General features: G+C 46.2%; 9 protein-coding genes and 6 non-coding genes across 19 annotated transcripts in view; 9 read left to right on the plus strand and 6 right to left on the minus strand.

Annotated features, from left to right (window-relative positions):
• The window catches only part of LOC117586474 (insulin-like receptor), a 44,335-nt gene extending 34,617 nt beyond the window's left edge, over nucleotides 1-9,718 (plus strand). For 3 of the 5 annotated variants that reach the window (XM_034276563.1, XM_034276564.1, XM_034276562.1), the window contains 11 exons: nucleotides 642-2,200; nucleotides 2,262-2,840; nucleotides 2,904-3,076; nucleotides 3,133-3,412; nucleotides 3,469-3,828; nucleotides 3,888-4,119; nucleotides 4,188-4,395; nucleotides 4,484-4,601; nucleotides 4,669-5,334; nucleotides 5,395-5,702; nucleotides 5,770-9,718. In XM_034276563.1, coding sequence (XP_034132454.1) covers nucleotides 976-2,200; nucleotides 2,262-2,840; nucleotides 2,904-3,076; nucleotides 3,133-3,412; nucleotides 3,469-3,828; nucleotides 3,888-4,119; nucleotides 4,188-4,395; nucleotides 4,484-4,601; nucleotides 4,669-5,334; nucleotides 5,395-5,702; nucleotides 5,770-8,415 — 6,795 coding nt within the window. In that variant the 5' untranslated portion in view covers nucleotides 642-975 and the 3' untranslated portion in view covers nucleotides 8,416-9,718. The remainder of the gene's footprint in view (nucleotides 1-641; nucleotides 2,201-2,261; nucleotides 2,841-2,903; nucleotides 3,077-3,132; nucleotides 3,413-3,468; nucleotides 3,829-3,887; nucleotides 4,120-4,187; nucleotides 4,396-4,483; nucleotides 4,602-4,668; nucleotides 5,335-5,394; nucleotides 5,703-5,769) is intronic. The other 2 variants (XM_034276565.1, XM_034276566.1) reach the window with 2 other exon arrangements.
• Nucleotides 9,719-12,251: 2,533 nt separating this feature from the next.
• Nucleotides 12,252-14,580, plus strand: LOC117586290 (adenosine 3'-phospho 5'-phosphosulfate transporter 1). The gene is made up of 4 exons (XM_034276245.1): nucleotides 12,252-12,745; nucleotides 12,807-13,872; nucleotides 13,938-14,063; nucleotides 14,161-14,580. The coding sequence occupies exons 1-4, from the start codon at nucleotides 12,699-12,701 to the stop codon at nucleotides 14,329-14,331; spliced, it is 1,410 nt and encodes a 469-aa protein (XP_034132136.1). The 5' UTR covers nucleotides 12,252-12,698; the 3' UTR covers nucleotides 14,332-14,580.
• A 660-nt stretch (nucleotides 14,581-15,240) lies between these two features.
• On the plus strand, nucleotides 15,241-16,417 carry LOC117586291. Its single transcript, XM_034276246.1, has 2 exons — nucleotides 15,241-16,110; nucleotides 16,180-16,417. Exons 1-2 carry the CDS (start codon nucleotides 15,310-15,312, stop codon nucleotides 16,318-16,320), a joined length of 942 nt encoding a protein of 313 aa, XP_034132137.1. The 5' UTR covers nucleotides 15,241-15,309; the 3' UTR covers nucleotides 16,321-16,417.
• Nucleotides 16,418-17,814: 1,397 nt separating this feature from the next.
• On the minus strand, nucleotides 17,815-18,544 carry LOC117586292 (pupal cuticle protein Edg-91). Its single transcript, XM_034276247.1, has 2 exons — nucleotides 18,477-18,544; nucleotides 17,815-18,413 (listed from the first exon to the last, which is right to left on the minus strand). Exons 1-2 carry the CDS (start codon nucleotides 18,498-18,500, stop codon nucleotides 17,973-17,975), a joined length of 465 nt encoding a protein of 154 aa, XP_034132138.1. The 5' UTR covers nucleotides 18,501-18,544; the 3' UTR covers nucleotides 17,815-17,972.
• A 1,300-nt stretch (nucleotides 18,545-19,844) lies between these two features.
• Nucleotides 19,845-20,258, plus strand: LOC117586391 (neuropeptide-like protein 31). Its single transcript, XM_034276422.1, has 2 exons — nucleotides 19,845-19,850; nucleotides 19,911-20,258. The coding sequence occupies exons 1-2, from the start codon at nucleotides 19,845-19,847 to the stop codon at nucleotides 20,253-20,255; spliced, it is 351 nt and encodes a 116-aa protein (XP_034132313.1). The 3' UTR covers nucleotides 20,256-20,258.
• Nucleotides 20,259-21,052: 794 nt separating this feature from the next.
• Nucleotides 21,053-21,707, plus strand: LOC117586392 (glycine-rich protein DOT1). Its single transcript, XM_034276423.1, has 2 exons — nucleotides 21,053-21,064; nucleotides 21,160-21,707. The coding sequence occupies exons 1-2, from the start codon at nucleotides 21,053-21,055 to the stop codon at nucleotides 21,580-21,582; spliced, it is 435 nt and encodes a 144-aa protein (XP_034132314.1). The 3' UTR covers nucleotides 21,583-21,707.
• Nucleotides 21,708-22,205: 498 nt separating this feature from the next.
• Nucleotides 22,206-22,278, plus strand: Trnav-cac. Its single transcript has one exon. It is a non-coding gene; the product is annotated as a tRNA-Val (tRNA).
• A 138-nt stretch (nucleotides 22,279-22,416) lies between these two features.
• On the minus strand, nucleotides 22,417-22,488 carry Trnap-ugg. The gene has a single exon. It is a non-coding gene; the product is annotated as a tRNA-Pro (tRNA).
• A 205-nt stretch (nucleotides 22,489-22,693) lies between these two features.
• Trnaa-agc lies at nucleotides 22,694-22,766 on the minus strand. The gene has a single exon. It is a non-coding gene; the product is annotated as a tRNA-Ala (tRNA).
• A 168-nt stretch (nucleotides 22,767-22,934) lies between these two features.
• LOC117586504 (acanthoscurrin-2) lies at nucleotides 22,935-23,438 on the minus strand. Its single transcript, XM_034276626.1, has 2 exons — nucleotides 23,418-23,438; nucleotides 22,935-23,354 (listed from the first exon to the last, which is right to left on the minus strand). Exons 1-2 carry the CDS (start codon nucleotides 23,436-23,438, stop codon nucleotides 22,935-22,937), a joined length of 441 nt encoding a protein of 146 aa, XP_034132517.1.
• Nucleotides 23,439-23,817: 379 nt separating this feature from the next.
• On the plus strand, nucleotides 23,818-24,263 carry LOC117586394 (keratin-associated protein 19-2). Its single transcript, XM_034276425.1, has 2 exons — nucleotides 23,818-23,835; nucleotides 23,895-24,263. The coding sequence occupies exons 1-2, from the start codon at nucleotides 23,818-23,820 to the stop codon at nucleotides 24,261-24,263; spliced, it is 387 nt and encodes a 128-aa protein (XP_034132316.1).
• A 135-nt stretch (nucleotides 24,264-24,398) lies between these two features.
• Nucleotides 24,399-24,470, plus strand: Trnap-ugg. Its single transcript has one exon. It is a non-coding gene; the product is annotated as a tRNA-Pro (tRNA).
• Nucleotides 24,471-24,592: 122 nt separating this feature from the next.
• Nucleotides 24,593-24,665, minus strand: Trnaa-agc. The gene has a single exon. It is a non-coding gene; the product is annotated as a tRNA-Ala (tRNA).
• Nucleotides 24,666-25,971: 1,306 nt separating this feature from the next.
• On the minus strand, nucleotides 25,972-26,574 carry LOC117586395. Its single transcript, XM_034276426.1, has one exon. The coding sequence runs from the start codon at nucleotides 26,572-26,574 to the stop codon at nucleotides 25,972-25,974; it is 603 nt and encodes a 200-aa protein (XP_034132317.1).
• A 368-nt stretch (nucleotides 26,575-26,942) lies between these two features.
• On the plus strand, nucleotides 26,943-27,015 carry Trnav-cac. The gene has a single exon. It is a non-coding gene; the product is annotated as a tRNA-Val (tRNA).
• The last annotated feature ends 101 nt before the right edge of the window (nucleotides 27,016-27,116 follow it).

Raw genomic sequence — 27,116 nt, forward strand, 5'->3', positions numbered from 1 at the left:
ACTACATCTGCAACTTAGCACCTTAAAAACAAATATAAGCTGCGAGACGGGGTGGGTTAAAAGTCGGCAGAGGCAGGAGCCGCGTGAAGCAGAAGCAGAGTGTGAATGAGAGAATGTGAAAAGAACAACAAAAGCTGCGGGACAGGGTGGGTTTAGCCACTGCAAATTCATTTCCTCATTCTGGCTATAATACTGATCCAATCGGATCCCAATTTGGTGATCTGATAGATATGGCCATTGCTTACGGAATGGCGTTTTTTCTTGTATCTTCAAAATTGTAGGTTTGGGAGGTTTGCGCACTTTTGCGCGGGCGGGGCTAATTTTTTAAATACACTGGTTTCAGTGTGAGCATACAGCAGTCCGGAGCCAAAATTTGCTGGCTCTAGCTCTTATAGTCTCTGAGAACTAGCCGAAAAACAAGACGGACAGACGGCCAGACGGACAGACAGACATGGCTCAATCGACTGGGCTATTGATGCTGATCAAGAATATATATACTTTATGGGGTCGGAAACGTTTCCACTTGTGCGTTACATACAACCGTTATTCCCCACAAATACAATATACCCTATTTAGTCTTCGAGTACCGGGTATAAAAAGAATTAACAACAACATTTGCACACTCTGTTTTCCCATTACAGTTACAACAGTCGCGAGTCGGCAGCAGCGGCACTCAACAACAGCAGATACCATTCCAGAACGTTACGTACTGCTTGACTGTGCAGCGTCATTTGAGACGTCACATACGCATACAAGCAGGAGGAAAGCAGTGTGCAAGCAGAGCAGAGTCTAATAACGGTCCAATCATAGGTCTAGAAGTGGTCGGTGCCTTCAGAGAGTGCGAGCGGGACACAACAATGATTACCTAGCGGGGTCCGGGCCGGAGACCCAAATTAACATATTGTTAAGGGGATTAAACAACAATACTTCAACAACACCAATACACCACAACTACAACACCAACACCAACGAAAGATGTTCAATTTCGAAGAGAAGACGTCAACAGCGACGCTGACGTCAGCGTGGGAAATAGAGGAAGATCGGTTGAGGTTCAGAGAAAGGCTCTTCAAATATAATTACATTAATATATATTCTAGTGCATTCTGCAATAATTCTGCAATAAAAACAACAAATGAGGTATTAGCTACAACAGCAAAAACAACAACAATCGGCGAAGCAGCAACAACAACAACAACAACAACAGCTACAACAAACACATCCACATTATCGCCCAGCAACATTTGTGTCTTGTGTCGGCAGCAAATAACTGAGGATACATGTGGCTGCTGCGTGACGGCAGTGGAAGCAGCATCACCTAAATTGCCAACATTAACAACAGTAACAGAAAAGGATGTGAAAATTTCCATGGCCCCAGGATGTGAAATTATAGTAAAATTTGTGAGACGTGTGTTCAAGTGGCAAGAGTATTTCGGGAATGATCGGAAATTTGAATGCAACAGAAACGTCGATGATGATGATAATGAAGATAATGATTATAGAGACAACACAAAGAACAATCGACGGCTAAGGCAGGAGCACTTCAGTATCTATGACAATTGCCACAACATACTGAGAACGCTGCAATCATTGCTGCTGCTCATGCAGAATAGTGCCATATTCACAAAGCGACGTAGAAGGCAGCAGCGGGAGCAGGCGGAGCAGGGGGAGCAGGACAAGGAGCCACAAAACCAACTAAAACAAAAATATTTAAATTATACACAATTCCTATTGCTGTTAGAGACAATATCAGCAGCAACCACAACAAGACTGAGTTTAAGCCGTAGCAAATACAACAAAAATAATTCTATACATAATCAACAACAACAACAACAACAACAACAACAACAACAACAATTAGGAAGTAAACGTGCCACATCACAAGTTCAACAAGAGAAACAGCAACAGCGTCAACGCTTTCATCACAAACACCAACATCATCATCATTATCATCATCATAATGGAAGTCGAAGTCTGGCTTGGATATTGATCACTGGTCTGCTGACCATGCACGCCACCATCGCCATGCAACTGCTGCCAGATGAGATATACCAGGAACAACCCCATGAACATTTGCAACAGGAGCGGCATCAGCATCCGTATCCTCCGGACGATATATCCGAAAGAATTGAGCTGCGATTGCGTCGGGCCAGCAGTAGCGGGAGGCCCAGCGATCAAATACGATTGTCCCACAACGAAAGAAGTGAGTTAAAGTTTAAACTAAAATAATAACAATTAATGAATATCCTGTCCTCATTTAATAGCCTGCAAATCAATGGACATACGAAACACGGCGAGGGAGTTCAGTCAGCTGTCCAATTGCACCATCATTGAGGGCTTCCTGCTGATCACGCTGATCAACGATGCCGATCATCTGAACGAGTCGTATCCGCAGCTGACGGAGGTCACCGAGTATGTGCTCGTGTACCGGGTGAACAATCTGGTGTCGCTGTCGAAGGTGTTCCCCAATCTGAGCGTAATACGCGGCAACATACTGTTCGATGGGTATGCGCTGGTGGTCTACTCGAACCGCGATCTGCAGGACCTGGGGCTTTCCAAGCTGCGAGCCATTGCCAATGGGGGTGTGCGGATCGAGAAGAATCCGTCGCTGTGCTTTGTGCACACCGTCAACTGGCTGCACATCATGGCCGAGAATGCCACCAAGTCGGAGGTGGTGCTGCAAACCAATCGCAATGAGGCCACCTGCCCCAAGTGCCCAGGCGAGATCAAGGGCGGCGATGTACTGGACATGAATGGTGCAAACGCTGGCGAGCCCAGCGTCAGCTGCAAGGAGTATGCGGATCACAAGCGCTACTGCTGGGACACCAAATCGTGTCAGACAAGTAAGTGGAATCTACACATAAGAATATATAAAATCGCTGTGACTAAATTTCCTTACTTTTCAGTATGCCCCAAGGAGTGCCGCAACAACTGCATCGATGAGAAAACGTGCTGCAACAAGGCTTGTCTGGGTGGCTGCATCAGGGACAACAATGGCCACAATGACTGCATCAGCTGTCGCTATCTATCGATCCACAATACCACGTGTGTGGATACCTGCCCGCAAGGTTTCTATCGGGTATGCATTTCGTAAACATTAAATGTTAAACCGATTTTAACGATCCTTAACTACAGTATGATAGACGCTGCATCACGGCCGAAATGTGCGAGCAGATTGGCACAAAATACGAGACGAAGGAGATGCCTTTGGCCCATTACAATGGTCAGTGCACGACCCGTTGCCCCAAGGGCTATCAAATGGAGAACAGCACCTGTGTCAAGTGTCAGGGACAGTGCGAGAAGACCTGCGAGGGTGAACTAATTGACAGTCTGGTGCGGGCAAGGGATTTCCATGGCTGCACCAAAATCGGACCAAATAATGGCCTCACCATCAGCATTAAACGCGAGGGAAGATGTAAGTCCAAGTGTTTCTCTGTTGAGTGTTCTGTTTTGCTGATTGATTTATTGTAGCCCACATTATGGAGGCCCTGGAGTTTGGACTGGCATCGGTGCACACGATTGAGACCTACCTGAAGGTACATCTCACCTATGGCCTCACCTCGTTGCGGTTCTTCAAGGCGCTGCGCGAGATACGTGGCGCTCCCATGCTGGAGAATCTGTACGCCCTGTATGTGCTGGAGAACAACGATCTGGAGGAGATTTGGGCGCCCAATCAGACCGTGTACATACGGAATGGTGGCGTCTTCTTTCACTTTAATCGAAAGCTGTGCGTGTCGACGATCAACGAACTGCGACCGATGATGGCCTCCAAGCCGGAGTCGTTTAACAAGAGCGAAGTGGCCACCGATTCGAATGGCAATCGAGGATCATGTGAGTGGCAGATCAGAATATATTCTGCGAAAATTGCTGATTATTCTCTCTTTGGATAGGTGGCACGGCCAAGATACTGGTCACAGTAGAGGGTACAAGACCACGCACGGCATTTGTGAAGGTGGATCCGAAATCGGTGATCCTGGGCGATCCAGTGGGCTCGAACAAGACGATAAGCAATACATCGATATTTTTCAAGGATCCGCGCGCATTTATTGGCTTTCAGTTCTATCACATGATCGATCCGTATGGCAATGCCACAAAGAGCAGCTACCAGCCATGCGATGATAGGTACATAACTCACTTTTGATGCCCGATAGACTCTCCCTTTGACACTTTTTCCGGTTGCTTCTCTGCAGATGGACCGTCAGTGATCCGATTAAGGTGTTTGGCCACATCTTTACCGATCTGATTCCCTACACGCAGTATGCGTTCTATGTGCGAACGATGGCCATCTCCTCGGAGTCGACCAATGGACAGAGCGATGTCATGTACTTTCGCACGATGCCCGCACAGCCTTCAATGGTGCCGGCCATCACGGCCACTTCGGTTTCCAGTTCGGAAATTGTGAGTATGATGGGGGGTGCGGCATGGGATTGCAGTCATGTCATGACACTTACTCATCTGCATCTTCGGTTTCATTTCGCTTTTGCAGCAAGTCACCTGGAATCCCCCAAGGTATCCGTATAGCAAGTTGACGCGTTACTTTGTAAAAGCGGAGCTCACCATACGGACAGCGAAAGATACGCCACAAAGGAACTACTGCGTGGATCGTAAGTGCAGCAAAAAAGTTTATTTCCTAAGCCATTTCTCATTGCCCCTTTGCCATTCTATTCTCAGCCATTGCCAAGGCCGTGGACAATGAGGTGATGGTGGCCCCAACGCCCGCGGAGAAGACTCCGGATCCGCTAACACGCGAAGCGGATTGCAAATGCGAGGAGGGTACCAGAAAGACCACCGATCGCGACCAAGACGATCGCCGGATACACGCCCAGATGGAGTTTGAGAATGCTTTGCAGAACTTTATCTACGTGCCGTCGCCCAAGAAGGCGCAGGGCAAGGCTGGTGCAGGTGCTGCGGCAGGCGCAGGTGCAGTTGTGGGCCTGCTACCCTCCGCCAACAGCATCGACGATGGTGGTGGACCTGGGAATGCCATCAGACGGCGACGGGACATTGATTTTGACTCTGGCTTCGAGCGGTTGGGCGGCAGCTTTCTGCTGCGGCATGTGCGCGCCCTCAAGGAGGAGCCCCTGAACATATCCCAGCCGAGCATTGTGGATCCCGAGGCGTGGGTGAATGAGACACGAATGTCGGCACTCGGCGACTACTACGAGGTGCTGGGTGCCCAGGTGTTGGCCAACACGACCTCGTTCTCGTTCAAGCGGCTCAGGCATTTCACACTCTACACGATCTTTGTGGTGGCATGCCGCGATCGAGCGGGTCCCAACGACAAGGAATCCATTTGCAGTTCCATGAATCCCATCTACAAGCTGACCAACAGGAAGGGTGAGCAAAGCTGCCGACCGAGGGGGTCCCCCCAGTAAAACTAATTTGTTTCTTTTTCAGACGATGCCGACATGGCGCGAAATTTGACTGTGGCCCGGGAGAACGCGAATAATACTCAATCTTCGGTGCGATTGCGTTGGCTGCCGCCCAGCGATCCCAATGGCGACATTGTCGCCTACGAGCTGGCCTATCGCCTGCAGAAGCCCGACCAGGTGGAGGAGAAGAAGTGCATCCTAGTGGCGGACTTCCTTAATCTCACCGATGGCTATCCGCTGCATCTAAACGAGGGCAACTACAGCTTTCGGGTGCGTGCCAACTCCTTGGCCGGGCAGGGCATCTACTCGGACTTTGTCTACATCTATGTTCAGGTGAGTTTTTCCATATTTGTTTTGATAAGTTTTCCCCCCATCTAAACCGATCTATTTCCCCGCACAGCCACGACCAAACTATGCGATGTACTTAATCTGGCTCTTGGGCAGCATGTGTTTAATGGTGATTGCCTGTCTGATGATCTATGTGCGGATTTTGCGCATGAAGGGACGGCCGAACGATCTGCACATGAACACGGACGTGAATCCGTTCTATGCGAGCATGCAGTACATACCGGACGACTGGGAGGTGCTGCGCGAGAATATCATCCAGCTGTCGCCGCTCGGCCAGGGCTCCTTTGGCATGGTGTACGAGGGCATTCTGAAGTCACTGACCGGTGGCGTCGACATGGAGTGCGCCATCAAGACGGTCAACGAGAATGCCACCGACAGGGAGCGGACGAATTTCCTCAGCGAGGCCAGTGTCATGAAGGAGTTCGACACGTTCCATGTGGTCCGACTGCTGGGCGTCTGCTCGCGTGGACAGCCCGCCCTGGTCGTCATGGAGCTGATGAAGAAGGGCGATCTCAAGTCGTATCTGCGCGCCCATCGACCCGAGGAGCGGGACGAAGCCATGCAGGCGTATCTGAATCGCATTGGCGTCACGGGGAATGTACATCCGCCCACCTACGCGCGCATCTATCAGATGGCCATCGAGATAGCCGATGGCATGGCCTACCTGGCGGCCAAGAAGTTTGTCCATCGCGATCTGGCGGCACGCAACTGCATGGTCGCCGAGGATCTAACCGTGAAGATCGGCGACTTTGGCATGACGCGCGACGTCTACGAGACGGACTACTATCGCAAGGGCACGAAGGGGCTGCTGCCCGTGCGTTGGATGCCGCCGGAGAGCTTGCGCGATGGCGTCTATTCCAGTTCCAGCGACGTCTTCAGCTTCGGTGTGGTGCTCTGGGAGATGGCCACGCTGGCGGCACAGCCCTATCAGGGCCTGTCCAATGAGCAGGTGCTGCGGTACGTCATCGATGGTGGCATTATGGAGCGACCGGAGAACTGCCCCGATGTGTTGCACAAACTGATGCACCGCTGCTGGCACCATCGGCCGTCGGCGAGGCCCAGTTTCCTGGACATCATTGCGTACCTGGAGCAGCAGTGCCCCGATTCGGAGTTCAAGGACGTTTCCTTCTACCACTCGGAGGCGGGACTGGTGCACCGCGAGAAGGAGCGCAAGGAGCGGAGCCAGAACGATGCGTTTGCGGCTGTGCCACTCGATCAGGACCAGGAGGATGCCACCACGCCGCTAAGGGTGGGCGACTATCAGGGCTACAAGTCCAACATGGACCACAACTCATCGCTCGACCAGCCCGCAGAGAGTCCCATTGCATTGGTGGACGATCATGCCACGCATTCGCCCTTCAGCCTGCAGTCTGGGTTCATTGTGAGCAGCACACCCGATGCCCAGTCCACGATGCCCACGGCGGGCGCCTCGCATGGCGACGATGCGTCTGCCTACGTGCAGCCGGATGCCGAGGCCTTGGCCGCCGATCGGGGCTATGAAATCTACGATCCGAGTCCAAACTTTGCAGAGCTACCCACGAGCCGAAGCGGCAGCACGGGCGGAGGCGGTGGCGGCAAGCTCAGCGGGGAGCAGCATTTACTGCCGCGCAAATCCCGCCAGCCCATCATCATGAGCAGCTCCATGCCCGACGATGTGATTGGCATTGGGGGAGGCGGCTCCTCGCTGCAGCCATCAACGGCCTCAGCGGCCAGCTCCAATGCCAGCTCCCACACGGGAACAAGCGGCGGCGGCGGTGGCGGCCGCTATCCCAGCCTCAAGCGAGTCGTGGCCGATACGCTGCGCAACCGAGCCAACATCTTCAATCGTCATCTGTTCAACCACAAGCGCAGCGGCAGCAATGCCAGCTACAAGAGCAGCGTCTCGAATGCGCCCAGCACCAGCAGCAACTCGAACCTCACCAGCCACCCGGTGGCCATGGGCAATCTGGGCACCATCGAGAGCGGCGGCAGTGGCTCTGCGGGCAGTTACACGGGCACACCGCGCTTCTACACGCCCACTGCGACGCCCAGCGGAGGAGCCTCGACCATTATCAGCGATAATCCCAACTACAGGCAGCTGGACGAGTCGATAACGAGTGGTGGCACGACGAGGTCGCCGGGTAACTCGTGGAGCCAGCGAACGGATAGCGAACAGGCCACAATATTGACCACCAGCAGTCCAAATCCCAACTACGAGATGATGCATCCAACACCAGGACAGGGACAGGGACAGGGTCCGGGACAGAGTCAGAGTCAAAGTCAGGGAAACTCCAACTCCAAAGCGGGGGCAAATGACAATCCCAATTATGTAATGATGAGCGAGCCAGAGCTGATCATAAGCAGCAATCCGAGCTACGCTTTCATGAATGCACCGCAGGCCCGTCTGAGCAGCTCCGATGAGGACAATGACCTGGAGGAGGACGATGCCGAGGACGATGAGGACGAGGACTTGGATGTGGAGCACATCAAAATGGAGCGCATGCCGCTGAGCAGGCCCAGGCAGCGGGCACCCAGAAATCCGCAACGCAGTCGAAGCGTCAGCCAAACGCGGAAGTCTCCAACTGCAGCGGCAACCGCTGCGGCTGCAGCGGCGGCGGCCAGTAATGTATCGAATTTGCTGAAGGAGAACTGGCTGAGGCAGGGGAGCAGTTCGACGCGGCCACCGCCACCCAATGGGTTCATAGGACGTGAAGCGTAGTCCAAGAAGAAAGGAGAGTGTAAATAGAGCGGGGAATGAGGATGGATGGATGGAAGCGAACTGTAAATTAGCTTCGATTAACAATTCCTCCTCCAACATCAAACCCCCCCTCACACGTACATATATGTATAAATTGTAATCATTTTTGGATTAAGCCTATTTATGTTAACGTATTCGTTTAGTATTTACACACGACAGTTTTTGTTTTGTTTAAATCAATGAAACTATAGCCGTTACAATACAGAAACTGAAACTGAAACAAAAACAAGAAACAAAAACAAAACAGACAAACAAACAGATAGAAAAGCGAAAGCGAAGCAAAAACAAGTCCTACATGCAAATAACAAAAGTACAAAAGCCAACAACCAACCAACCTAAGTACCGTTTAAATAGACATACAAATTCTACCAATTACCAATTATAAATTATTGAATTATGAACCACTACCTACTACATACATACATACATAAATACTACTTATACATTTATACATTAATTATGTATATTTAATAATTATCATGATAATTTTTAGTACCTACCAAAACGCGTTCAATCGAAAATGCAGAAAATAGCAGAGAAAACAAAACAAACAAAAATATGGAAAAATGTACAAGCAGAAACAAGAGACCGGAAACCGGAGACGGACACCGGAAATAGAAACTACACAAGAAACAAGCAATACAAAATACAAAACTACTGTCTTCACTGAGTTTAGCTAGAGCTAGTTATAATTGTACACCCAGAGATCCAAACCAATCTACAGATTTATGTACCATATATCCCAATCCCTCCCCCACACCAACACACACACACACACACTAAATCTAAATGTACTCAACTAATTTTACTGCATGCAAGGAAATGTTTTTAGTGCGTTTTTTTATATTTAAAATTTAATGCTTGGATTTTTAAATTTATATTTATATTTATACTGATACTGATCGATTCTATATATTTTTCTCTTTGTTTTACCAAGTGTTGCTTGATTGTTTCTTATACATTTCTCTGATTCTTCTCCCTTTTTACATTTCATAATTGTAATATTTATTGTCGTCTGTACATAGAATTTTGTAAATTTTTGAATCGAGTTACAAAGAGAGTGAGTGAGAGAGAGAGAGAGCGAGCGAGCGAGCGAGCGAGAGGATGTGTATGTGTAAACATCAAGCGAGAGGCCGTGGCGCAAAGCACTTTTGTTCAATTTCTTTTATTTTCTAAATTAATTTCTGTTGAAGCCAAGCTTCGGAGAGATGGCGAAGAGGAGAATAAGGAAAACCATAACGTAATGTAAAAAAAAAACTGAGAGCTTAAGTAACTGATGCATCATATACATATATACTAAATAAGCATAAATAGTAATTGTATACAATCTGCTGGTCGTTTTTAATGCTATTTATTACACGAAAGGCAAAAGCAACGCATTTTATGTACTAACTATAGATGAAAGTAAAGCAACACCATACACCTATACACACACACACACACACACACATCCATAGACCCACACCACGTACAACAAGAGAAGCATCTAGATAATCCTAGAGAATATTATCTGCCATACGCCATAAACTCAAATATGAACAAGAAACCGGACGGATTTTGTTTTTTACAACAATAGAGAATAGACGAAACAATAGACAAATTATATACACAATTACACACAAATACAAACACACACTTACACACCCATACCCATACCCACACCCTCCCACAAACATATATATTTACATATATATGGGGGGCTCCTACATATTTAAGAACTGAACGTGATATGTTTTGCTGAGTGTACTATCCTGACAGTTCTATGAATTATAGCAAAAGAAACCCGAAAAAAACAACAAACCCAATAAATCCAATAGCCCCCACATTTCATTGCGAGAAACCACACACACAAACACAACATTCTCCATAAAACAATTTTTGCAACATAAAAAACCAGAACCAGAACCAGAACAGCAACATTAACAACAGCAACAAATGGAATTTTACAATGAAAAAATCAACAACAAAAGTATTCGATATTTGCCTTCGCTCTTTATATTATTATATTTAACTATAAACGCAAAAAATATATATATTTAATAACTAAAAGAAGGAAGCAGTAGCAAAAGCAAAAGCACCAAAAGCAAAGCAACGTAAAAACGAAAGCAGAGAGCGCATGTGCAAAGGTTTATTCTGCTTTTATGTGTCTTTTTGTTTGTCTTTTTTAATAGATGCAAAAGCGGAAACACGGATACACACTAAATATTTAAATGAATTATACAAATTGCTTAGATTGTAAAAAAAAATGTGCAGAATAAACAACTTAAACTATAATTAAAACAAAACAAAAAACAAAGAAGGAAAACACTAGTGCTAGTTATATAAACAAAACTGGGAAGCAAGCGATATTTACACTGAAAAATGAAGTAAAAAAACTATTAAAAAAAATAAAATTAAAAAAACACACACAAAAAAATAAAAACTAAATTAAATTAATTATAATATGTAATATGCTATATAATATACATAATGAAACAATAGATATTCTACACATGCACATCGACACAGCCACACTACACATTTACAGACTCACATACACCAACACACACACACACACACACACACACACACACACACTAAAAAGACTGAAAGATATAGTTCCTTTTGTTTTTATGTACATAAAATGAGAAAGAATTCTAACGAAAATTGTAAACTAAAGCGACAGCAAGGAAAACGTAAAAACAATTAACGGAATTATACATTAAACAAATACAATTAAATAAAAATAATAAAAATATATATAAACAACAGAGCAGCAAAAGCATTATGTAACATGTATATTTAGTAGTTGAATTAACTAAATTTTGAATGTAACATACAAAGTTAATGTGGAAATGTGAGCGCAGTCGCGACAACGCCAAATATCAACTTCTTATATAGCGATATATATTCAGGATAATTTGGCCCCCAAGTCGCCGCCGCCCCGCCCTTCCTTGCCCCTCGCTGCTTTAGTGTACATACCCACATACAAGCATACATACATAATACATGTATGAAAACTAACATTTAAACAAATTATTATAAACTAAATAATACACATAAAAAGGATTGTAAAACAGAAAAGGAGAAAAAAACAGCTTCAATATTTTTATTATTTCTAATTAGAGCTAATTGTAAAAATAAAGCTAAGTTAATTGTTTCCTGTTTGTGTAAGCAACAACAAATAATTAAATAAAAACCAATACAAATAGGCAGCGACCCCAACTTTTATTTAACAGCCTTACAAATTGGAAATGTTAAGGATTTTCATGAGGTTGCCGGGGAACCAAAAGGTTGTTTACTCTCAGTTAAACATGTTGAATAAGATTCATTCTACCTGTTCAAGTTGTTCAGTCACTTTTAACCACTTTTAATAAGGTTAGTTTTGGCTTTTTAAGATTTTCAATCACTTTCAATCAGGTTCAATCACTTTTAATCAGGTTCAATGGTGCATTGGTCAAGAGGGTGACGAAAAGCACATCACGCGCTAAGAAACTAAACGAAGACAAGAAAATACTCAAAAAGTTGTTCGCATGATAGGATATCGAATAACCAGATGTTGAATTAAATATTTAATAATACTGGCAAATAGGGTTCTCAGCCCACAGATAAATGATGGATGAATGGGATAAAATTATAGTTTCAAGGCTGAGAATCCTAACCAGCTGGTAATATTGAACAGAAGATCAAAGTCGGGGGAAATGATTTAAGATTACGGTATATTTACAGTATATTTAATGAATGCGTATTTTTCTGAGGGTCTGTCGGCATATTTAAACACTGCGACGCGGTCGCACTATTTTTTGTAATTTTAAAAAATTTGTTGTGTTACGATGGGAGGGGGGTGTCTTGATCGAAACGTGAATTGGAATATTTAAACAGCTGGCCCTAGAGCTGGCTGCCGGCCAGCAGCAGTCCAAACTCCCAGATAACCATAACCCTCGCACCGTCTGGAGCGGCAGAAGACTTACCAAAGCCAAGAGCGACGCACGCACATCTGACACATCCCCGGCCGACCCCCACTCTCCGCTGCGGCTGTATAAACAAACTTCTACAAAATACATTTTTGCTGCCTGCTGCTGTTCTTGTTCTATGCAAAAACTAGTTTGAGCGGTTATTGAACCTCTGACACTTGACTTGCGTTTGCCGGCTAAAATATTCATTCGCCCCCGGGCCGAACTCGGAACGCCGAACGCTCAGTAAGAAGTTCAATCTGGCATCCAGAAACGGACGTGTCAGCGGAATTCTGCAAAAGAAGAACTGATATGCACGTATACACCATGAGTAATCGAGTGCCGGAGCTAGTTATATGGTGGGTAAACAGCAACATCTTCTTTACTTTATCTTGTAATTTATTTGTGCTCTTCTTTCAGCTCCTTCGTCGTGGTCAGCCTGCTGGTCATACACTTTTTCTCCGACCTGTTGCGTGCATCGCTGGGCGGCTTCTACACCAAGGATGTGACCTTGTCGCAGCTTGTGGAGGCGCAGAGTGCCGACTATGCCTGGCTGCTGAAGCTGATGGTCAACTGCTTTGGCTACAGTTGCGTCGTTGTGCCCGGCTATCTCATCTACAAGTATGTGGCACGCACCGGCTACCTCGAGAGAGGCAACAAGACCTTTCTGCACACGGCCATCAACATGTGCATCACCGGCAACTCCAGCTACGAGCCACTGGATGCTGCGGCGAGCACAGCGGATAAGGAGAGAGCAGCAGGCTCGGCAGCGTCGGCTGGCGCTGGCAAGCGCACTAGCTCCCAGGAGGCTGTGCAGCTGCTTTGGTGCTTTGGCGGCCTCATGGTGTCCTACCTGACCTGGGGCGTGCTGCAGGAGAAGATCATGACACAGAAATATCTGAACTTCTCCGGCGAGAGTTCCAAGTTCAAGGACTCGCAATTTCTGGTGTTTGCCAACCGACTGCTGGCCTTTGTGGTGGCCCTCATCTATCTGCAGTGGCAGCCCTCACCCACGCGACACCGTGCACCGCTCTACAAGTACTCCTTTGCCTCGTTCTCGAACATCATGAGCGCCTGGTTCCAGTATGAGGCGCTGAAGTTCGTCAACTTTCCCACCCAGGTGCTGGCCAAGTCGTGCAAAATAATCCCCGTCATGGTAATGGGCAAGATCATGTCGAAAGCCAAGTACGAATCGTACGAGTATGTCACCGCCGTGCTTATCTCGCTGGGCATGATCTTCTTCATGAGTGGGTCGGCCGACGGCAACAAGGCCAGTGGAGTGACCACATTGACGGGCGTCTTCCTGCTCTCCTTGTACATGGTCTTTGACAGCTTTACGGCCAACTGGCAGGGCTCGCTCTTCAAGAGCTACGGCATGACCTCCCTCCAGATGATGTGCGGCGTAAATCTCTTCTCCTCGATCTTCACTGGCGCCTCGCTGTCGATGCAGGGCGGATTCATGGACTCCCTGTCCTTTGCCACAGAGGTAGATATTTACATTATGTTTATTGTGCTTAGTCCTACCTCACATCAATTATTCCGTTTTTGTAGCATCCGAAATTCGTGTTTGATATGGTTGTGCTTTCCATTTGCTCAGCGGTCGGGCAATTGTTTATCTACCACACAATCGATGTCTTCGGCCCAGTTGTGTTTACCATCATTATGACGCTGCGTCAGGTGAGTCTCCCGGTTCGCGTTTCCCGTCTCGTCTCTGTTTACTCAACTGTCTGCTAGCCAGAACCACACTTATCTGCTTCACCCTTTGCCCCCACAGGCCGTAGCTATTATGCTCTCGTGCTTCATCTACAACCACCGCGTGTCGGCACTGGGCATCTTTGGTGTTCTCATCGTTTTCGTTGCCATCTTTCTGCGCGTCTACTGCACACAGCGCTTGAGGGCGATGCGCAAGCGGGCCGAGGCGAATAAACCCAAAATGGCTGTCTAACCAGGGGCGAGGCGGCTCAAATACAACGCACAGACTTTGCAGCTCAGCTTTTAAGTTATTATCTGGATACTAAGCTAAACTATGGTTACTACTTCCAATCTCTGTGTCTACTATTCACACTTTTGTACAGTTTTGTTTTTCTAGTTTTAAGCTTAAAGTTTATACTTTTATTGTAACCTTAGGTAGACTTGCCCCATTGAGGCCTAGCGATTTTATGTGTGCATCAATTAAACTGAATATGATATACCAGAAGGCAGGAGGAGTGTGTGCTTAAAGGAGAAGGAGCTCGAGTATATTTATAGGACAAACTATGATTCATTTGTAAGCCAGAAACATGCAAAAAATTTGGATGATTAATATTAGATGAATTTGTAGTTCCCCCCACAACTAATTAGGTTCGTTCCCAGTGCGGCAGCTGAGGCGACATTGACCCACTTGTATTTTTACATTTTTGGCAGAAATACGCTTTTTGGCCAAAAACTTCAACGGGTGAGAGCTGCAGAGCTGAAAGCGTTGGCTGCCACAGGTCAATGCACACGAGTCGCAGAGTGTAACATGTTTTTGGTGTTGCTTCTTCCTTTTGCTATTGTTGTGCCACATGTGGGCGATGCGACTATAATGATGATGGTAATAATGATGATTATGATGATGCCTGCCCTGCCGGTGCTTGGGCTGGGGCTTTGCTGCTCTGGGTGGGCGGCCTAGATTACCATATCAAAACAATGCGCTGGAAAAACGCGAGCCGAGCCGAGTCGGGCCAATAAAAAAAGGGCATTATGCAATATCGTCAGTGTCTGGGGCTGCCTTCTAAGGGTATAGCAACAAATTTGCCAAATTGGTGTTGCTGTTTTATTTTTGGCACAGCGGCAAGGTGATAAGTTGGGGCATGATCCACAGCAGAGGAATAGTTCGTGCCCATCCAGCCAACCGAGCAGAAGTCTCTTCAACGACTCAGTGAATCCGCGACACATCCTCGACATGCAGCTGCTGCTTGTTCTCCTTCTAGGAGCCCTTAGTTTCTCCGCGGCCTATCCGCGCAGCTACAGCTACGACTACCCCAGGAGAAGGCCCTCTCCGTACTCCTACAACACCGTCCAATCGCCGAGCCAGCGGCAATCGAGGCAGAGCAGTGCCACCAGTGGCACCAGTGGGGCCGCTGCTGCCACCAAATCGGACACGGAAAATGCCAAATTTGCGGGCGCCTCGAACCAGGAACTCGACGAGTCCGTGGGCGATGAGAGGACTTTGCTGCTCAAGAAGAAGCTCCGCAAGTTGGCGCGTCCTTACTTGGGCTACGGCGGATATGGTGGATATGGTGGTTATGGAGGATACGGTGGATATGGTGGGGGAAATCCCTGCTCACCCTTCGGACGTGATGCCAAGGGCAGCCAGAAGGACCCGGACGAGCAGGGACGTTTCCTCTTCGATGTGAATGTGTACAAAGTTTATCAGGGAGGATGTCGCAACTACGGCGGTGGTTATGGCGGTGGTTTTGGTGGTGGTCTTGGCGGAGGTCTTCTCTCAGATCCCATACCACCACCGGTGGTGCCCTACCCCGTGCCAGTCCGTCCGTATGCTCCGTTTGCCACGTGGCTGTCGCTTTTCGCTCCGGGTGTGCTTGGAGCCGCGACTGTACCCGGTGTACCCCTCTCGGATCCCATTCGTCCTGCTTCGGCTGCGGGTGATTTACAGAGCGATCCTGCCGTGGATCCCAGCTATGCAGCGCCTCCAGTGCGCCGACCCGTGCCCAATCGTGTCTACTACGATTCAGCTGGAGCGGTAAGTCGCGAAGAGCCTTGAATGAATTATTCGTCCCTCCCTCTCACACTAATTCGATCTCTTTTGCAGCCGCCTGTGACGCCTGCGCAACTGGTGGGCGGCGTAGCCACCACTGTGAATGGGATCATCCAACAGCTGACCGGACAGGTACAGCCAGTCTACCAAACGGGCTCCTATCGCTCGAGGAATCAGCTCAGCAGCTACGGATAAGCTTCAGCAGACGATCCAATCCGACCCATTCCTACTATGTATAGAGATGTAGTTAAAATGTGATTACGAGTATCGCTTAGGAAATAAATATAAGAACGATTTTTTTACCGATATTACCTAAGAAAATATGATAAATGTTTTGAAGATTGGGGATTCAATGAGTGGATTCTACAGGATACTTCCTTCAATCTATATCCAGTGACTCCAATCCAAAGACCCAACTCTCGTGTGAAGCAAGATTAACTTCCTGGAAACGTTAAAGTATTTATTTATGCAGCACAAAGGAAGTGAGACGCTTCGCAGGCGGCACAACTTTTGCACCCGGTATTCAGACACATTTATTCGTACTACATTGTATGTATGGATGTGTTCATAAAAATATAACCTTTTTGAATAGACTGGAATGTAAGCAATACAAATCCGAAGAAACCCCGAAACGTTTGCTCTCTATTTTTATGCTCTTTGACGAATACTTATGAAAGCTGCTGTTCATGAAAATAGTAATGCTGGGTGTAAATATTAAAAAAAAAACAAAACAAAATAATCTAAATGAGGAGCAACGATGTGAGAAGCTTTGTTCGCGTCACATCTTTTGAGATACTTCAGCGTTACCAATCAAAAACTTTGCGACACATTGTCAATGATCCGTTTTACATATCTAATGCAAACATCCACAAAGATCTGAATATTCCAACCATTAAAGAAGAAATAAAGAAAACTAGTAAGAAATACATCGACAGACTCCACAACCACGAAAATAATTTAGCCTTAAGTCTATTAGACAATAGCCTAACAGTAAGAAGACTGAAAAGATACCACATTCTCGATATCCCTGATAGATAAATCCAACAAACTAAAAAGATGTTATATATAATAGCAGGGCTCATTGGAAAACTGCTATTTCTGTTAATTGAATATTAATTATACAATTTACTTATTGTTTAAAAAAACAGATTGTAAATATAAAGAGAGAGAGAAAAAAAAAAAAAACATCTTTTGTACTCAGTACTCATATGTATATGTATGTACATGAGTATGTAAAGTTAGTTTGGGGGAAGCCACTGTAAATTTAGTTTGTCATTCTGTCTATAATAATGATCCAATCTGACCATATTTCTGGAACCTGATAGATATGGTCATTATCTACAGAAGATTATCGCCCGTTTGGTAGCGGCAGTGAAGGGGCACAAATACAATATACCCCATTTACTCTTCGAACACCTGGTATAATCATATTTGAATGTGCACGTTATGGCCATAAGGAAATGGTTCAATTGCTAGCAAGATTTCTAGCCGAAAATCACAAAAATTGTTTGGGGTTCTGCCTGCTATCGTTTTATTATGGCCAGGAAATGCCCAGACCTAGTCATGCCCCCTGCCACACACATCAATCTCGGATCTCGGATCTCGGATCTATGCCCATTAAATTTATGCACGTCTCGTTGCGAGCATTTAAACAGCGAGAGAACCGCAAAAAAAAAGAGTTGCTCCAAGGACAATGGTAGATACATGTATTCCCCCAAGAGAAACCGGATTTTGAGCTTAATATTTCGGTTGTTATTTTGATTTTACAATCTCCGGCGAGGCAGGTACGAGTACTTGTAAAAATAATGGCGGGCTGATGGATCACAGTCTCAGCAGAGGTGGCACGTTTAACCGAAGAAACCTCCACCACCATAGCCTCCATTGTGATAGCCATTGGAGTATTGCGACTGACTGTAGTGACCGCCGTAGGATCCGCCCTGGTTGTAGTATGAGCCGCCGCCAGGATAGAATCCTCCGTGATGATGGGGTCGATGTCCATAGCCAGAGTATCCAGCGCCTGGATAGCCGGAGTAGCCACCACCGTAGCCTCCAGGATATCCAGAGTATCCGCCCCCGTAGCCTCCAGGATAGCCACCAGCATAGCCACCTGGGTAGCCGCCGCCTCCAAAGCCACTGTACAGGCCTCCGCCTAGGCCAACTCCAGCACTGAGCCCAACGCTACCACCGAAGCCGCCGCCCAAGAGGCCAAAAGTGCGTCCCTCAGCCTTGACGGGAGCAGGGGCAGGTGCCGCCGTACCATGACCGACGACCAGCAAGACGACCAACAACTAAAGCGGAGAGCAAAGCCAATGAGCAGGTGCACCACAGCAAAAGGGCTCAGAAACACTTACACAACTCGCACGAATCACAGCCATGACGATATCTCGAGCGCTTCTTGGATGAAACTAAATTGCAATTGTGAAGTGCCCGAAGCTTTTATACCGCTGAATCCGAATCTGAATACGAATATGTATCGCCAAGAAGGCTACAACTACGCGGCACGCATCGCCAAGTGATTCTACGCAAATTGCAGAACAAATACAGCAGCAACCGAAAGCGAAACCAGTTTGTGACGAAATCTGGGAATGCCCCGAGCCCAGATACCCCCCACAAGACACAAGACACAAGACACAATACTCGTAATAATCGTGGCGGACAATGCGTCGCCGCTTGACTGGGCATCAGAATGCGTTAATTTTTCAGTCAGTCCCAAAATGATCATTTTTTTCGAGGGTTAACCTTAGCAGCTGTCCGATCAAGATCATGGAAAACCCAATAAAAATAATCACTGAAGCATTGCAATCAGCAGACGCTGCTCAAGACCATCAAGTAGAGGGAACACTGTGACGATTTTGGTGTTCACTAATTTAGGCTACGACATCTTCTTGACAGAAAAGGCAACTGCAGAAGATCTAGAGTAAAATGCGATACTCACTGATTGGTCACCATATAGCGCTCCCTTCAATTCCCACAAACCCCATGCCAAATCAGATAGTTCTCCCCGGTTAAGGTGTTCCTCTAATAATTACTGACATAAACAAATGACTTAAGAAACAAACTTTCCGTGCAGCGAAGCATGTGCCTCCCCCAGTCCATTGTCGACCCGCACTCTTTTAGCTTATTAGCACTTGCTGCCAAGTATTGTAGGTAAATGTATGACTAACGATGTGTATATGCATGTAGCACACTCCTCCCCTTATTATGCCTTCACTTTCGTTTCACAGTTTATTCACCTCTCAGGCAGATTATCGCTTGACGTCAGCGGAGTTACCAAAGAGAGACCAAACCAAACCCAAGCCCACATCATCAACATTGCTAGTCAGGAAGTTGTAGTTGGATCCAAAGACAGATGTTACGACTATGATAGATGTACGGGGGTAAACAAATTCAAACTTAATGGGTTCTGTGTACGGGTTGGTGGCTGTGGAGCTGACCCCTGAGTATTGATAAAGTTCTAAAAGTAGCCCTAAACTAGATAAACTTCAGAGGAGATTGGATGAAAGTGTTTTAAAAAACATTCCAAATTCTGTATAAAATATCTCCGATATTAGTCAGTACTCCATGCATACTTCACGAGGGTGCCTAATGATTATGTCTTCACATTTGTTCTATAATTATATATTTCTCAGCATTGTGATTACTTTGAGGCGTATTTCCGTTTTGCGGCGGCTATAAGAATGCCAAACTTTAATCAGACGCCATTGAGTTGTTTGCCAACCATGAAGGTGGGTGTACACAACGATTTAGTCGCTCCAACTGTGCCACTAATACTTGCTCTCTTTTAGTATTTTACGCTGTCCTTTGTGCTGTGCTGCCTGTGCCTTCAAGTGCTGAGTGCCCCCCAGTGGGGCCAAGGATCAGGATTTGGCTATGGGTTTTCTCCCTACTCGGGCTATGGCGGCTACTCTTCGGCAAGTGCAAGTGCAAGTGCTGCGGCGAGCAGCAGTTCTGGATACCAACAAGGATTCGGTTCGCCCTATGGGGGATATGGAGGATATGGGGCCTATGGCGGATATGGAGGATATGGGGGCTACCGGCAGCAGTACAATCAGTTTAGTAATCAGCAAAACAGCTACGGATCCTCCGGCTATGGCGGATACGGCGGCTACCCCTTTGGCTATGGCCGATGAGTGATGGGCAAACAGACGCATACTCGTATTTGTTTTAACTAAATGCTGGAAATTTCTGGCTCTAAGCGTGTTTTGTTTGGTTTCTTTATTTGGCTTTTAATTTGATGGAGGTCAATAAAACGTAAATACCCAAAATGATTCATTCGTTTTTCTATTACCAACCTTTGGGTTTTACATTCGTGTGGATGTGCAGAGTAAAAGCTGGATAAGATCCTCGCTCTCTTTTCGTTCTGTGTTTATTGAAATGTACTTCCTTCCCATTTAGTAAATTTCGGTTCATGCTTCTAAATTAGCACATACCCCGCCGTACCTTGTATCGCAGGTTTCCCATTGACATTCGCTGGTTCATTCAGTGTTTTTTTTCTTTTCATTTCTTTTCTCATGCCCAAATTTGTGTTGTTGTTTGCTCTCAAAAAACCTGAAATTTTCAGGGGCAAATCGTGTGCATAAGGCAAATATAAGCTACAGCCTGAAGTTCACAGCAGCAACAGCAACAACAAAAGACAGACCAGAGCTCTTTGGCAGCGGCCGATTGCATAAGGGCGATTCGAGACGCGCGCAGAAAAAGCGTCGGAGAGATAAAAACTCGTCGCTTGCCTCGCAGCCGCTTCAATTGAACACGCGTCGTGGTCCACGTCCCAGCCAAGACAGACTCTAGCCTCGTCATCCATCGGCCCACACCACACATTTGAACTTGAATCGCAGTTTTTACAACTAGCCGAAGTAATTTCCAAATAAAGGCCCCTGATCTTTGGCCAAAAACAGATTTAATCAATTAAAAAGCATAAAACGTGAAAATGCAAATCATTGTAAGTGATGGATTGTGATTGTGACAAAATATAGGAAACTAAAATTAGAAATTAAACATAGAAATTCCTAATGGTTTCTTTTCTTTCGATAACAGTGCCATAAACAGCATCTGCTCCTGCTGCTAGGATTATGCTTTCTGTTTTTGCTGCAAGGAACATCCGCTGGGAAGATAAAACTGTTGGCTTTTAAAGGACCACACGCCGGTTTTGTGGGCCTCAAGGTGCGCACCCCCAAGCTGCTGGGCCTGAAGCACGCTCTGGGCGGTGGCGGTGGCGGAGGTGGAGGCGGACTTGGATTCGGTGGTGGAATCGGAGCTAGCATAGGCGCCGGAATCGGCGGAGGGTACGGCGGGGGATATGGTGGGGGATACGGTGGTGGATATGGAGGAGGATACGGCGGAGGACACAGCAGTGGCTACGAGCACCACGAATTTCACGAAAGTCATCACGAAAGCCATCACAGCAGCGGAGGAAGCTACGGAGATGGTGGCTTCGGCGGTGGCCTCTGGGGAAAGTAAAGATGTCAATAGATCAATAGAATAAGAGACAAATCATGTACTTGCCATTAGAATCCACATCCAATTGTTATTTAGTTATAGACTCATATTCCCATTCATAAAATAAAGTTATCTATAGGAATGAACAATTATTATATTTGTGTTTATTTCTTTTTTATGGTTCTCCCGGCGATGATTCGTTTTTTTACAGCCCTCTCCTTTGGATTGAGGATGGGAAAATACAAAGTACAGTTGTAAAAAGCACATTTCTTACCATTATTTTTTAAATATTGAAAATTAAAGAATCCACCACATATTTTGCAAGGCTTTTGTTGTTATTTAATACTTTAATGGTTTATTTAACAGCCTCAAGCTTTTGATTCCCTGCACTCGAAGAGTGCCCTTTTATAAAGGAAATATGTGAAGTCATGTTGCCACTACTATTGTTTCTGAGGTTTAATTCATGACAGTCTGCTCAAGAGATTGAGGTCAGCCTAAAAGAATCTTTATAAAGTTTTAAACAGAAAACGACCGAATTCGGCAGATTGTCAAGGTACAATTTTCTGGCAACCCCAGCAAAGAAACTTGTGCTGCAGGGCAGTGCTCAAGTACAAAATGGCCAACTGACTTCAGGAGGTCAGGAGGTTTCCGTAGTGTAGTGGTTATCACGTGTGCTTCACACGCACAAGGTCCCCGGTTCGAACCCGGGCGGAAACAGAACAAATCTTTTTTGAAATTTCACTGGTCAAAAGTATTTCCTTTTTGGGTTGGAGCTATTATTTTACTGATGCAAAAAAATTAATTTAATTAATTAAAAATTAATAAATAAAAAAATAAATTTAAAAAAACTTAGCCGGGCTCAACCGGGATTTGAACCCGGGACCTCTCGCACCCAAAGCGAGAATCATACCCCTAGACCATTGAGCCTCTTGCCGAGTCATGCACCGATTACAGTTTTCCACATTCGAAGCAAAGAAACTGTAAATTGAACGAAAAACTTCGATTTTTTTAAATTCCATTAAATTTTAATACGAACTACATACATATCAGCAACTTACTTTTGAAAACGGAATTGTTAGTTAAATATATGTACCATTAAATAAAATAAAAAAGTAACCGCTCTGGTTGGAGTTGGAGATGCGGGGCATCGATCCCCGTACCTCTCACATGCTAAGCGAGCGCTCTACCATCTGAGCTACATCCCCATGGTGTGCGACATGGACAAACAAAATCAAAACAAGGCGGAAGTGTTTTTAACGTTCACTTTTTAATCTATTAATGGACAATGTCAACAACTTAAAACTATCTCAAAAACATTTTTAACTGCTGGTAATACTTGAAGTAGTCAATGGCAGACCGAACAACAACGCTTTTTAGCCGTAGTAGCCGCCATAGGGGTTGCCATAACCACCTCCAAACCCACCTGGATAGCCACCTGTATACCCGCCTCCAAATGCGCCAGGATAACCGCCTCCATATGAAGGATAGCCCCCGCCATATCCAGGATAGCCGCCTCCAAATCCAGGGTACGATGCTGGCGGTGGTGGTGGGCGAGCATTATTTCCGCCCAAGAGGCCACCCAACAGGTTGCCAAACAGGCCCCCTCCTCCGCCGCCTCCGAGCAGACCTCCTCCTCCTCCACCGCCACCGAGCAGACCACCCAGAGGTATAATACGATTGTCCACAGGTCCGCCAGTGGGCTGAGATCCAGCTTCTTGGGTCGCACCAGGTCGCTGCTGGGGATACTGGTACTGAGCGTAACTGCAGGCACAAAGCGACAACAGCACCACCAACTGCCCAAGAAAATAATGTCCGTTAATATTTGTGCATCCTTAGGATGGGCAACAGCTACTCACCGAACGGCTAATCTTCACCATGTTTCTGTTTTGTCTTGAACTTGACTGACTTGTCTACCCAACGAACAGTTCAGTTTTTATACTAGCATCAATGAGTTAACTTACGCCCACCCAAAAGCCCAGTCCCGGAACACGGCACGGGCGACCTTCAACCCCGTCGTCAACCTAACCGATTTCAATGTTTTTCTCACGATTTGTTATATTTTTGCGTTAGTTGCCGCGACTAACTTTTGGCACAATAAAAATTGATGGGTTCTGTGCGACAAGAACTGGTTGTGGATCAAGTTTGTGTCAGTTCTTTGAACTCGTCACCCAAAAGGAAGTACAGGAAGTGGCTTTGGGTTGCCTATATATACGGCAGTTCAGACGTTGGCGAGGCTTAGAATCATCAATCGACAACATGGGAATCACACGCACAGTAAGTGTCCCACTGTCACACATTGCAAACTTGGATTTTTAACAACTTCTTCCTTTCAGGTTACAATCTTGGGCTTATCGCTGCTGTTGTGCTTGGGCCTTGGTCACTCGCATGGTTTTGGTGGAAAGATCGGAGGAGGCGGATACGCCCCGGTGTACACCAACTATGTACCCTACCCTGTGGCCCAGCCCGTCCCTGTGCCCCAGCCTATACCTGTCCCTGTTGCGGTCCCACAGCCTTATCCAGTTCTGGTGCCACAGCCTGTTCCCTTCAAGCACGGATGGAAAGGTGGATTGGGCGGCTTTGGCGGCCTGGGCCAGGGACTCGGATATGCCGGAAGCTATTCATCGGCCTACAGCTCAGCTGGCTCCTTTTCCAGTGGTTTTGGTGGCGGCGGTTATGGCGGCGGTATCTGGAAGAGACGCTAACTTAATTTTGTTATTTAAGGCATTTCAAATAAAGCTATAATTAATTTTACTGAAACCTCTAATGTATTTACTGTCGACGCAAGAGTTTTGCGGGGACGGCGACAAAAATATCATGGGGCTCGAGAAACGGTATGAGGCTCAATGGTCTAGGGGTATGATTCTCGCTTTGGGTGCGAGAGGTCCCGGGTTCAAATCCCGGTTGAGCCCTGCCAAACTTTTGCAAAAACTACCAACAAATATTTTGTGCAAAAATATTTAGACTATTTTTTAAAACCATTAAAATAAAGTGAAGAAAAAAAAGTGACATATACATTGTATGCACTGACAATTGGAGATGCGGGGCATCGATCCCCGTACCTCTCACATGCTAAGCGAGCGCTCTACCATCTGAGCTACATCCCCGTTGTGGACGTGAGTGTGCAGTATTGTACTTGTGAGTCATTTGTTCAGTTGGGCTGTCGAAACTTAATTTGCCAAAAAAAACTTAATCAAGGTGGCCTTGTCATTTATGTTTTCAGTTAGATAAGAAGTAGGAATGAACGATGCTGGCTGGTGGCAAAAACTTGTGCATTTAATTTCCGTTTCCGGTCAGCGAAAGTTGTTCTAAAGAAAACAAAAACAGAGACAGCATCAACACCTGGCACTGGAGTTCGGACCTCTCTCTGCTGTTCATTGTTGACAAAGCACAAACATAAATAAACTTCGGCACAATTGCATATGAAGACCGGAACGGGGATTGGGATGAGCAGGAGTCAACGTCTAGGCCTTAACATTCGTACAAGTATGTGTGGATGCCACGCTGTGCCAATCTGCGATCCCAGATCTCTTCACTATCTCCACTTTCACACTTCTGTTTATACAACTGTCGTCCGCTTGGAGTATTTGTTTGTTTGTTCCGTCTCTGGTCCGGCTGCCACGCCTCTGGGCAAAGCTCTATTATTATTTTCACAAGTTATATAAAAATAATAACCGAAACGGACTGCTGCTGCTGCCACACAGAACATGGAGCTGACCACGGCCATCCATTATGCTGCCGGGCATTTATTTGCCAAACAATTGAGGCAAGCAAGCTCGTTGCCGTTGCCCCCGACTGCCGACTGATGCCTGCTCCTTGCGCAACTTGCAACCACTTCATCAGGCATCCATGTCTGCAGCTATCTTATGGTTTATGATGGAATCAAAACAAATGCTGGAGTATTCAGACGAGACTACGGCTGCTCCTTCTGCTGATGCTCTTGGGTGTGGTGTGGGTGAAGTATATGTTGATGGTGAGTTTGTTTATGCAGATTGCTTGTAGAGTTTTTCACTTGGCGTTAATGGATAAAATGTTCATATGTGTGTGTGGGGATGTAATGTAACCCTTTTTGTGGACTTTCAAGCGAGCATAGCACTGCTCTCGTTACTGTGGAATCTAGTTTCAGAGGCAAACAAGATGGATTTCATTTACTTTATTTATCTTAATTGATGGACGGTATTTTACTCTAACAAAAATGTGCAAAATTTACTACTCTATTGATTCCGTGGAGATGATTTCAATAAGTTATAACAGAGAAAGGACTTAGATTGGGCATCCCTGAGGCGTGCCAACCGAATGGGATTACTTTTTTCGTTGGTTCTACACTTTTCAATTAAAATTGTATTGTTTTCTTTTACTTTGTCTGCGTTGTTTACTTGGGCAACCGTTCTGTGTAGTTGCTTCCGTTGCTGCTTAGCCAAATTGTGGGATTGGTATGGGTCCAGGTCCTGGCCCTTGTCCTGGGCCAAGGCCATAGCTCCCGGCACCCGCTGAACTCCCTCCCGCTGACAAAGGTGGCAAAATAGGTGGAATTGGAGCTTGCCCGGGTCGATGCGGCGATCCAGCCCCAAAGTATCCGTATCCAAGGGGAACGGCAGGTGCACCAGTCCCAGAAGTAGCAGTGTTCTGATCGGTCTGATATATGTAGACATTGCTGTTGCCCTGAGCCTGCTGTTGCTGTTGGGTCAGCGGATAGAAGCTGCCTGGACGAGAATAGTAACCAGGCTGAGGTCCAATGGCCGCTGGATTGCAGCCATAGATGGGGCAATTGTAGTAGCCGTTGATTGGGTAGGCAGCACCGGCAAACAGAGGATCAGAACTGTGATAGGCCATCCAGCGATTGCGCCAACGTCGAAAGAGTGTGCCTAGAAAGAAAAACGAACGTCCATCGATGGGCTCCGGAGAAGGATCCATCTCGATGTCCTGCTCGTCGTCTCCGTGTAGTTCAGCGCTGCTGAAGCTTGCCAAGAGCAGCACGGCTAAGATATTTGTCAGGTTAAAGCGGAGCACTGACATTTTTTGAACTGTGCCTCTTGAAGTCTTTGGGTGAACTACTTTAAATTGAATCTACGAGAAAATTGAATACCTAAGGGATACCAGCCTAATGGGCCTTGTTGTTTGTCACTAAATATATGTAACTTCGAGCCAACAAACCATGTAAGTACCATATGTTGTAATGCTTTCATTGCTCAAGTTAGTGTAGTATAAGGAATGCGTTTAAATTAGCCTAATTCCAACAGAGATTAATCCGCAGTCGCTGAAGTGTGGAAACATGCTCAATTTTCTTTCGTATTGGGGAGGAAAACCAACCTTATCAAGGCCCAAAACATTCATTCCCTCGGCTGTCCATTTGAATGGAGTTTGCTGTCGCTTGATCTTCAGATGTTTCCGTAGTGTAGCGGTTATCACGTGTGCTTCACACGCACAAGGTCCCCGGTTCGAACCCGGGCGGGAACAAGTTGCTTTTTTACTTTTTCAATGTCATTCATACCCTTGTTGTGCGGTATTTTTAACGACATTTTGACTTTAAAATGTATGAAATTATACACAAAACGATT

Source organism: Drosophila guanche, unplaced genomic scaffold (assembly GCF_900245975.1).
Source record: "Drosophila guanche unplaced genomic scaffold, DGUA_6, whole genome shotgun sequence".
NCBI classification, from domain to species: domain Eukaryota; kingdom Metazoa; phylum Arthropoda; class Insecta; order Diptera; family Drosophilidae; genus Drosophila; species Drosophila guanche.